This window comes from Thalassophryne amazonica, chromosome 10 (assembly GCF_902500255.1).
Source record: "Thalassophryne amazonica chromosome 10, fThaAma1.1, whole genome shotgun sequence".
In the NCBI taxonomy this organism is placed as follows: Eukaryota; Metazoa; Chordata; class Actinopteri; order Batrachoidiformes; family Batrachoididae; genus Thalassophryne; species Thalassophryne amazonica.
Genome location: NC_047112.1, coordinates 36,635,915 through 36,647,966, shown reverse-complemented (window position 1 = coordinate 36,647,966; position 12,052 = coordinate 36,635,915). Strand labels below are relative to the sequence as shown.

At 40.1% G+C, this 12,052-nt stretch overlaps 1 protein-coding gene across 1 annotated transcript in view; it reads left to right on the top strand.

The window, feature by feature from the left end:
- Positions 1-12,052, top strand: part of cpamd8 (C3 and PZP like alpha-2-macroglobulin domain containing 8) — a 216,122-nt gene that overhangs the window by 38,336 nt on the left and 165,734 nt on the right. The window contains exons 11-15 of the mRNA XM_034179799.1: positions 3,978-4,205; positions 4,356-4,526; positions 6,273-6,401; positions 7,092-7,290; positions 7,926-8,092. Coding sequence (XP_034035690.1) covers positions 3,978-4,205; positions 4,356-4,526; positions 6,273-6,401; positions 7,092-7,290; positions 7,926-8,092 — 894 coding nt within the window. The remainder of the gene's footprint in view (positions 1-3,977; positions 4,206-4,355; positions 4,527-6,272; positions 6,402-7,091; positions 7,291-7,925; positions 8,093-12,052) is intronic.

The following is a 12,052-nucleotide window of genomic DNA, read 5'->3' as shown; positions in this document are numbered from 1 at the left end:
AGTCCCTGTCAGTACTCTAGCTGCAGCATTTTGAATTAACTGAAGGCTTTTCAGGGAACTTTTAGGACAACCTGATAATAATGAATTACAATAGTCCAGCCTAGAGGAAATAAATGCATGAATTAGTTTTTCAGCATCACTCTAAGACAAGACCTTTCTAATTTTAGAGATATTGCGCAAATGCAAAAAAGCAGTCCTACATATTTGTTTAATATGCGCATTGAATGACATATCCTGATCAAAAATGACTCCAAGATTTCTCACAGTATTACTAGAGGTCAGGGTAATGCCATCCAGAGTAAGGATCTGGTTAGACACCATGTTTCTAAGATTTGTGGGGCCAAGTACAATAACTTCAGTTTTATCTGAGTTTAAAAGCAGGAAATTAGAGGTCATCCATGTCTTTATGTCTGTAAGACAATCCTGCATTTTAGCTAATTGGTGTGTGTCCTCTGGCTTCATGGATAGATAAAGCTGGGTATCATCTGCGTAACAATGAAAATTTAAGCAATGCTGTCTAATAATACTGCCTAAGGGAAACATGTATAAAGTGAATAAAATTGGTCCTAGCACAGAACCTTGTGGAACTCCATAATTAACCTTAGTCTGTGAAGAAGATTCCCCATTTACATGAACAAATTGTAATCTATTAGATAAATATGATTCAAACCACCGCAGCACAGTGCCTTTAATACCTATGGCATGCTCTAATCTCTGTAATAAAATTTCATGGTCAACAGTATCAAAAGCAGCACTGAGGTCTAACAGAACAAGCACAGAGATGAGTCCACTGTCTGAGGCCATAAGAAGATCATTTATAACCTTCACTAATGCTGTTTCTGTACTATGATGAATTCTAAAACCTGACTGAAACTCTTCAAATAGACCATTCCTCTGCAGATGATCAGTTAGCTGTTTTACAACTACCCTTTCAAGAATTTTTGAGAGAAAAGGAAGGTTGGAGATTGGCCTATAATTAGCTAAGATAGCTGGGTCAAGTGATGGCTTTTTAAGTAATGGTTTAATTACTGCCACCTTAAAAGCCTGTGGTACATAGCCAACTAATAGACAGATTAATCATATTTAAGATCGAAGCATTAAATAATGGTAGGGCTTCCTTGAGCAGCCTGGTAGGGATGGGGTCTAATAGACATGTTGATGGTTTGGAGGAAGTAACTAATGAAAATAACTCAGACAGAACAATCGGAGAGAAAGAGTCTAACCAAATACCGGCATCACTGAAAGCAGCCAAAGATAACGATATGTCTTTGGGATGGTTATGAGTAATTTTTTCTCTAATAGTTAAAATTTGTCTTAAAAGTCTTAAAAGGTGATGATGCTGGAACTTTTGTTTGGTGCCGTTCCAATGAGATTTATAAAGATGACTGCCTGAAGAGAACATGTAAATTTCCACAGTCATTGATGATATGGGGCTGTATGTCAGGTAAAGGCACTGGGGAGATGGCTGTCATTACATCATCAATACATGCACAAGTTTACGTTGATATTTTTTAACTTTTCTTATCCCATCAATTGAAAGGATGTTTGGGGATGATGAAATCATTTTTCATGATGATAATGCATCTTGCCATAGAGCAAAAACTGTGAAAACACTCCTTGCAAAAAGACACATAGGGTCAATGTCATGGACTGCAAATAGTCCAGATCTTAATCCAATTGGAAATCTTTGGTGGAAGTTGAAGAAAATGGTCCATGACAAGGCTCCAACCTGCAAAGCTGATCTGGCAACAGCCATCAGAGAAAGTTGGAGCCAGATTGATGAAGAGTACTGTTTGTCACTCATTAAGTCCATGCCTCAGAGACTGCAAGCTGTTATAAAAGCCAGAGGTGGTGCAACAAAATACTAGTGATGTGTTGGAGCGTTCTTTTGTTTTTCATGATTCCATAATTTTTTCCTCAGAATTGAGTGATTCCATATTTTTTTCCCTCTGCTTGGTCTAAAAAAGTAACTGTTACTGACTGCCACAATTTTTTTTCCTGATTTCTTATAGTGTTTCTTAAAGCCAGAAAGTTGCCATTTGAAATGACTTTACTTTTGTGTCATGTCTGTGATCTGATTTTTTCTACAAAATTAAACAACTGAATGAACATCCTCCGAGGCCGGTGATTCCATATTTTTTGCCAGGGGTTGTAGAAAGTAAAAGTTAAGGCGGGCTTACACTGTGCGAGTTTTGGCCCTTTTTCAGGCGATTTTTCACTCGTGCGAGAATTTTTTGGATTGCGCCGAGTTTCAGCTTAATCGTGCGTCCTGCATCGTGCAGTCTACATGGAGTAACGAGCTGCGTGTAACATCTCACCTACCGATCGGGAATCATATGGTCGGATGAAAATTAAACCTGTTTGATATTTTGGTCGGCCGTCGTGACTCGTGAGGGTTCCGCGCTGTTGAAGCAGCGCTACAAGCGTCTACGTGCTGATTACGTCGCGCACTGTGCGTGTGCAAACACCGGAGACATATGCGCATTTGCGCGCACACACACACACACACACACACACACACACACACACACACACACACACACACACACACACACACACACACACACAGCAGACAACAACAGGATTTATGACAGATGAGCACAGCTGTATGACTCCGTATGAAATATAGTTTATTTATACAACAGTGTAAGTAGCAACACCTGTTATGAATGTTTGTTTTCTTTTTGTACCGTCCTCTCGTGAATCACGCTGCTGTCTGCTGTGTGTGCGCTCAGTCTCCCCCACCTGATTCCACTCACTGTGCGTGCTGATTGGCATGAACATTAATATGATATTAGGTTATTGCGAGGGAACGGAATAAAAAAAACAAGACTTTACATGAGATCACCTTTTGCTCTCTCCGGTGTTTGCACATGGACACTAGTGCGCGAGGTAATCAATGCAGAGACGCTTGTAGTGCTGCTTCAACAGCGCAGAAAAAAAAAAGCTTCTGTTACGTTTTGCTTTTGGAAACACGAGCCCGACGTGTGGTTTTTGAACGTACAACGTGAGCAGTTAGATCGCATCAGAGCATCGGGCTGTACAACACCTGGTTTTTTTTCTGTCCATCTTTTCACTCACGGGTCACTCCTCCTATACTTGCTAGTAGTGCATGTCCCATCTGAACACAGAGGGCTTGATTGGACTGAACTAACTGTAATGAATGTATAGGGGTGTTACACGTGTAATGGTATGTCCCTTTGGAAAAGATAACAGCGTTGCAAAAGAAACAGTCTTAAGTTATTTTCGTGATTGTAAAACATTCATAACACTTAATGTCTTCTCTTTAAGATACAGCAGCCCAAGTGTCTTGCTGTGTAGCCTAACAGTTAGTGATGGTCATATATGTATGCATATATTTACACCCCCTCACAACGGCCCCAGGTTGGACCAGCCCACCGGGAAAACTCCCGACTCTCCCGATTACCCAGCACGCGGTAGACGTGGATCATAAAGACTGTGCCCCTGAAGTGATATCCATTGGCAGCAGTATTAGACTTTATTGTGTCGTCACACTGTGATAGATTGAGTAAACTGATTAGTAATGGATTTAAATCATTTGTCCGGTGCAAAAATGTCTAATTTCTTAGTGGATTGCCATCGAATGCAGGTGTGCAATGCTTCCGGACATGAATAGAAAAAAAATGATAACGCACAGGTAAAACTAACATCTACCAGACGTCCTCTGGCAAGCTAACAAACAGACAAAATGGTAAACAAACGTCTAACCACTGGGTAAGTCCTCCATCTGATGTCCGTTTTGAACATGCACAAAACTTGCAGATGGTCTCACTGTATATCAACTGACAAGCAATGCATTTAATAATTGAGAAAAGGATTTGTTGAGGGAAAAAAAACAGGATACAAATGGATATGTAAATTTCATTTACGTTGTGCATACGTTTTCTCAGTCGGTCGCAGTGTGACAGCTGCTTTACAAGTTCATCTTTACCAGATCTTTGCTCTGCTGTTGTCAGATAAAAGGTTCTGCAAACGTCAGCCTGTGTGTCAAAGACATGATGCCCCTGGATGTGGCTGATCACTTCAGGGGCACTGTGAGCATCTGGGCTTCAGTGACCAGCATCGATGGAAGCAGGCAAACCACGTTTGATGATTCAACACCCATCCATAAACAGCTCATTGACATCAAGTACTCAAAGGACACTCGCAAGCATTTCAAGCCTAGCCTGCCTTACAAAGGGAAGGTAAGATAGCCAGAACTGAGTTTTAAAATAATATGCACTAAGGAGAAAATAAGATGAAACACTGATGTGTGATAACTACTGCTAATTTAGTGCTTTGCCATATTTTTTTTGTTTGTGCTTCTCCACTTCTTCATAATTGTCTCATACTAGCTTGAGGTAACTTATCCTGATGGAAGTCCAGCTGATGGTGTGAGGGTCCGAGTCAAAGCAGAGCTGACTCCCAAGGACAACATCTACACCAGCGAGCTGATCTCCAAGGATGGCCAAGTCAACTTTGAGATCCCGTCCATTCCAACTGCTGCCCAGTATGTGTGGCTAGAGGTCAGTGGCTATAGTTGTGGTAGTTTTTAAGGGCCAGATTTGAGTGGCCAGTACTGTGGATAGGATCACAAACAAGCACCTAATGATAATGTAGTAGCAACAAAAGTGAAGCTTGGCACATTCCGTGTGCTGACGTTCTTTTACACATACAGCTGGGTACATTTGCAAAAGGCAATGAATTTTACCTGGTAACAGCAAAGATTTCACAGTCACATTTGAGTTTTTATGATGTAGAATGTCTATATCATGTGTTCACAGATACAATCAAGTATTTGGACAGTGACACGATTTTTGCAATATTCATATAAGGAAGCCTCATGGAATCTGGCATGTGCCTTCTCGCAAACTGCGTCTGAATTTTTATTCTGTAAATGGAAAACACAAGAATGTGTATGAGAAAGCTGATATAATTGATAAAAATTAAAGTCTGATCAAAATATAATATTTAGGGCGTGATTTGCTGAAGATGTGTGAGTGTAAAATGTGTACAAACATTGCATGCATGCCTGCGTGTTGAGTTATTAACAGTGCACATTGAGGATTGCATGTGTCAAATGGACAAAATAGTGCATATAGTCAATTTAGCCTTCATCATTATGCAGCTTGCGGTTTGTCCATATGACTGTCGGCGGAAACATGTGAACAGGTGAAGTTTTCTGGTGTTGCGGTGCATTCTGCAGGTAGAACGCACAGAGAGCGTGATTTTGCACCAGTTTGCCGGCGTGCCGTGAATGGAGAGTTGAATGTCTTAAATAGGAGATTCTTTTCTTTATCTTTTCTTTTTTTTTGCCAGAGCGTGAACATAGTTATGTGTCAGAGTTCATGCGTAATGAAGTGCATGACTTGTACTTTAAATGAACACAATAGAAGGGGTCACAACAAGAAATTATTGAAAAGAAGACCACCTCTGGATTAGAGGGAATTCTCATTTACTGTGAGGAATAGCACTGGGTGTAGTCACTTTTAAAAACGGCAAATATTGGAGAAATTATAGTAAGTGTAATATAGACAGCACTAGATAAATCAAGAAAATATTCTGTGATTTGATTACTGAGTTGTTTTCCATGTATATTAGATTTGGATAAAAAGGTCCCTTGCAGTAACGTAAGTGGTTGATTTCATTCCATTTTGTGCTTACTGTCATTAACATGCAAACAAACCGTCATTTGCATACTGCTATGTCACATTTTCGCCTGCTATCAAATGACACATTTACTCTTAGTGAATCACTGGAAAAACTGTATCCACCCCAACGTGCAAAAGTTTGGATTGCCCACATAATTTAGTACTCATTATCTGGGATCTTAATAAATCAGGCCTCTGGAGTCCTGTTCAAAGACCCCTAACGCAACTTAGAGACAAAATGAGTTGGAGCACAAATAAGAAGTTTGGTTTTGTCTGTTGTTTGTTATGTTGCAAAAAATAATCAGTCATTGAGGTCATGATAACATTAAGGCACTCTTGTAGAATGGCAACATCCTGAGCCCTTAAACAATAACAGAATACTATCTGAAAAGCAGCAATATAAGACAGCTTCAAAGTATTCAAAATATGTCCAAGAGATGCATATAAAAGCAAAGAAATAGGTCCCAGGATAAAACCTTGTGGCACGCCACAGGGCAGAAGAGCAGAAGGAACACATAGAAAAAATAACAGGGTCAGAGTTGTTTGATTATAGTTGGATCTGCAAATGTTTTTATTTAAAATTGCTTTTTGACTTTGAATGCTTTGCTTTGCCTGGCCCAGACTAAAGTGACCTCCATTGAAGGCAAGACAGTAGGGGACCAGTACCTGCCCAGCTATCTGTCCATCAGCAGCTGGTACTCACCCAGCAGGTGTCACATCCAGATCCAGGGTTCCAGCTCCCCGCTAAAGGTAAGTGCTGTCTTTTATTGGGGTATGCATTTTCCAAAAAAGTTGGCTCAGTCTGGATTTGCACAGTCTTACACTTGGAAGCTTCCCAGTGCAACCAAAGTGTCGCTGAGTAACTGAACCAAGGATGTGATTTAAATCATTGCTCAACAGGAGTTTGTTTTCTCAGATTTATACTAATGGGGACTCATTAAAATGCACCTCCCCTCAAATATGCCCCATCCTGGTAATTATATAAAAAATATGTCTTTTAATATTTCCTGGCATATTCCCTTTTTGCAGATGTTTTCCAGACTAGAATCAACCTTCTCACATTTGTATAATAATGTTTAATAATGTTTGGCTGTAATCTTTCATGGCAGTTCTTGCTTTAAAATTAAATTCAGTTTTGGAAGATTATTCCAAAGTGACAAGGTGTTACGGTAGGGGAGCAGTACCTGCCCAGCTGTCTGTCCATCAGCAGCTGGTGCTCTCCCAGCAGGTGTCATACACAGATCCAGAGCTCCAGTTCTCCACTTTGGATCTGGATGTGACACCTGTTCTGTGCGGTTGTGTGGATGCTGTGACACTTGACACCCGCACACCACTGACCAGACATGACTTGATTCTGGAAGGTTTAGTCTAATACTATCGTAAAAATGAAAAAAAAATCATTCTTTAGATGATCATGATGGTGTATTTGCATCTGTCTAGGTTGGCCAAGAGGCAGAAGTAGCTATCAAGTCCACGTGTCCCTGTAACTTCACCCTGCACTATGAAGTGGCTTCCAGGGGGAATATTGTCCTTTCAGGCAAACAGTCAGCCAACCTGACATCTTCACACCGAGATAAAAGGTCTGCAGTCGTCTTTGACAAGAACATTCACACCACCAACCTGCCTCCTTCTGCCTCTGGTAAGATTCTGATTGCAAGATATTTGACATAATCTTTGTCCACTCAGTTTTGTTTTGTTTCTTTTTCAGTTAGGCAGGAGCTCTAGTGGATAGGAGTTGAACTACATATATGTAGACCTGGGTTCTGTCTGCATCTTTACATTTAATCTGCATTGTTCCAGTCCACCCAGCTGTTAATGGTACCACCACTGGTTGGGGAAGTACCCTGCGTCAGACTATCTTCCCATCGAAGGGGACTCATAGACTCCCATTCACTTCATGCTACAATATCTGTGGATAAGCACAGGCACCAGTGGGCCTACAGACCTAAATTGGACATAGTTAATCTTAGTTCTTCTTTATTCATGCATGGAAACTTTAAGGCCTCTTCATGGGTTTTTCTAGAGATATCAGAATTTTTTTCTTTCTCAGCACTATGTGCTAAAGGTTAATATTTTTGAACATGAAGCCACAAGCACTGCAAGGCATCATGCCAGAATCACATATTTTATTGAAGCCCCATGCAAGTCCCCCATGAAGCTGTGTCCTTTGTTTTATTCTGAATGTATTTGATGCATTGTCCTGCAGTCTTCATCACAGGGTCGTGAAGACGATGCCATCCCATCCATTTCTGTTTGCCCTCACTTCATCTGCAGGTTCCTCCCCACAGGCAGAGATGGACATCTGTGTGTCTTACCTGCGGTTCCCTGTTAGCCACAGCATGGCACCTCTCAGCCGTCTGCTGGTCTACTATGTGAGGGAAAATGGTGAGGGCATCACGGACAGCCTGCAAATCCCGATCCAGCCCGAGTTTGAGAACAAGGTTTGCATTCTCTTGAAACATAAGGTTTTACTGATTGATTCACTGTACAAGTTTTGCCTTATTCCCAATTCTGCATTCATATACGTAGTATCTGTATGTAGTTCTGATGCAGTGACACATAGATACTACAGATGTATGTGTACCGAAAGTAAAAAATAAACAATTGTAAGATGATTTGGTTATAAATGATGAAAATCAATTATTAAGGCACAAGGTGGAGTATGTACCTTTTTCAACTTATTTAGTTTTGTGTGTGTGTGTGTGTGTGTGTGTGTGTGTGTGTGTGTGTGTGTGTGTGTGTGTGTGTGTGTGTGTGTGTGTGTGTGTGTGTGTGTGTGTGTGTGCGTGTGCGTAATTTGCTTCACTTTTTAGCTTTGTACCAAAACTGGGGTAATTTTTAACTTTTGATCCCAGTACAAAAGTGAAACTGACCTTTGTCACCATTCTTGCTGTTTTTACACCATAACTCCAGAACATTCAGTCATAGATAGTCCAAACTATACCTTTTTGGAATTGTTATGATCAAACAAATACAGATGTATATTTTTCAATATGACTGGAATATTTTTCAATTTTCATTTTGAAAATTGGCTGCCATGAGTGACATATTGAAAATTTACGATGGCCCAATATCCAGTTTTATTTGGAATACATTTGGCTATGTGAACACCAAATTGCTTTTATCACAAAATGCACCATTATTTTGACTGTCTGCTGCACTGTAAGGGTTTTGAGCTTTCCTCACATTTTTAATCACATTGCTATTATTTTGAACTCAGCCATACATGTGTGATGTGTGTGTTTGTGTATATATATATATATATATTTATATATATATATATATATATATATATATATATACGAGGTCTATTAGATAATAAACCGACCCTTTTATTTTTTTTTTTTAACTATATGGATTTGAATGACGTGCGATTACACCAATCATGCTTGAACCCTCGTGCGCATGCGTGAGTTTTTTCACGCATGTCGGTGACGTCATTTCCCTGTGGGCAGGCCTTGAGTGAGATGTGGTCCCGCCCTCTCGGCTGAATTCCTTTGTTTCACGTGCTGCTCGAGACGGCGCGCATTGCTTTATCAACATTTTTTCTGGACCTGTGAGGAATATCCGAGTGGACACTATTCGAGAAATTAAGCTGGTTTTCGGTGAAAAGTTTAACGGCTGATGAGAGATTATGGGGTGTTTCTGTCGATGTAAGGACTTCCCACAGAGCAGGACGTTGTGCAGCGCTTCCAGGCGCCGTCGTCGGCCTGTTTCGACCTGAAAACATCCTAATTTAAGGCTTAATTCACCCAGGACGTCGTGAGAGAACAGAGAAGATTCAGAAGAGGCCGGCATGAGGACTTTATGCGGACATTCCACTGTTTAAGGACATTTTTTAATGAAAGACGAAATGAAAGGCAAATCTGTGTGCGCCGCGACAGGAAAAACACCTCCGTGTTGAAAACCATTTGTAAAATTCAGGCGGCTTTTGATGGCTTTCAACAAGTGAGTAACTGAGAAATTGTTTAACAGCTTGGGCATGTTCTAACTTGCCCGTTAAGGTTTCCAACGGAGGTGTTTTTCCTATCGCGACCCCCCGCGGTCGGGTCCGGCCCGACATGCGACTCTGCCTGCACATTCTTTCATTACAAAATGTCCGTTAACAATGGAATGTCCGAATAAACTCCTCATGCCGACTTCTTCTGAAAGTTTTCTGTTGTCTGACGACTTACTGGATCAACAGAGCCTGAAATGTGGAAGTTTTCAACTTGAAACGGTGAGACGCTGCCGCCTCAAAGCGCAGATTGCCATCAGGCGCCGTGGGCCGTCTTTACGGCGACACTACCAGACCAAAATCTCTCATCAGCCGTTAAAATTTTTACCGAAAACCAGCTGAATTTATCGAATGGTGTCCACTCAGTTGTGCCTTACAGTTTTGAAAAAAGTTTGATCAAACAAAGCAGCAGTCTCTGAGCCATTCCTAAACAATGAAAAAATCGACGAGAGGGTGGCGACTCCTCACTCAAAGACTGCCCACAGGCGAATGACGTAACCGACAGGCGTGAAAAAACTCTTGCATGCCCACGAGGGTTCAAGCATGTCTGATGTAATCACACGTGATTCAAATCCATATGGTTTTTGAAAAAAACCATAAGGTCGGATACTTTTCTAATAGACCTCGTAAATAGCTGTTTCCTGTGAACACCTAGTGACTCTTAAACCACCACTTCATCCCTGTTTTATTTAAGTTTAATTACAATTTGTTTTGGTCAAACCACATCTAAGCTGTGTTTTTACACAAGAAAAAAATAAAATGCAGTAAATTGCACATTTGTGTCTTTTTTCATGAAAATATCTTATTAAAGATCACATATTACAGTTTAGTCAGGCCTTTAAAATACTTTTGTGGACTGTTGCTGTAATATGTTGTCAGTGGTTGAGATAGTTGCTGTAGGCATCTAAAAATGCTCAGAATCGGGTTAAACCTGATGGAAATCTCTTTGTGGTGTGTCAGTGATATATGTATGTGCAAAATAAAACAAAATACTGCACCAGGTATGTTTTTGACGAGAATATAACATCATAACTTTATTACAAGGTGAAACAATGTTGCATGATAAAGGCCTTTTAATTATAACTCACTTAAAGAAATAATGGCAAAACTCACATCTAAGTAAAAACAAAAAATAAAAAACGATTAATTGAAAAAATAATCGACAGATTAATCGATTACTAAAAGACTTGCTCTTTTAAAAAATTTCTGGGGGAGCACTCCCAGACCCCCATAATCAATCATGTGTTTTTACTTGACAGTTTGATGTGAGTCTTCTTTGTTTCAGAGGGCTTTAAACCCATTAAAATTCACTAGAATATACAAAATCTGACTTGCTCTTTTAAAAAAATTCTGGGGGAGCACTCCCAGACCCCCATAATCGATAATGTGTTTTTACTTGACAGTTTGAAGTGACTTATTTGTTTCAGAGGGCTTCATACCCATTAAAATTCACCTGAATATACAAAATTTGACTTGCTATTTTAAAAAATTTCTGGGGGGGATCCCCCATAATCAGTACTGTATTTTTACTTTACAGTTTGAAGTGAGTTTTCTTTGTTTCAGTGGGCTTAATAGGCATTAAAATTCACCAGTTGACTTGCTCTTTTTGGGGGGAGCACCCCCAGACCCCCCATAATCAATACTGTATTTTTACTTCACAGTTTGAAGTGAGTTTTCTTTGTTTCAGATGGCTTCGTATTAAAAATTATTAAAATTCACCAGAATACACAAAATTTGACTTGCTCTTTTAAAATTGTTCTGGGGGAAATCCCCCAGACCCCCCAGAATCAAGACTACACCTTGCCCCCCACCACCCTTTTATGTACCTTTGTGTTCAGGTTTTGCATTTTTATGCTTTGTCTCTCTCTCCTTAGAGACTATTTAGAATAGATTTGTATACTGTATAATGTGTTTATTGTATTTATTGAGGAAAAAAGAGTGTGTGCTCCCACTACGCCACATTTATGGAATTGCTGGCATTGATTTTTGCCAGGAAAAAATCTCAGTCAGATGAAAATTTATTGCTTTAACCCATGGCCTAAACCATCATTGTATAAACTGGATATTTGCCCTCACTGAGCAAAAGCTTTTGTATGGTTTTCCATTTAATAAACACTGAACATAATGGATTTTGTATTACGGATTTTCGCTGACAGTAGACAAAACGTCCCATTCGATCGCAGTGCATTTCCATTTCCATCAGAAACCCACATCCAAAGACATGCAGGTTAGGTGAATTGGAAACTTTATAATTGTCCAGGTCTCCCTTGTAAAAGAGATCTCAATTTCAGTAGGACTAACCTGGTTTAAGGCCCCTTCACACATAACACGAATGAGGCCGAATGGTGCACAAAGGAGGATTCAAATGGCCCTTGTGAAAAATCGGAGCCATACTCAAACGTAC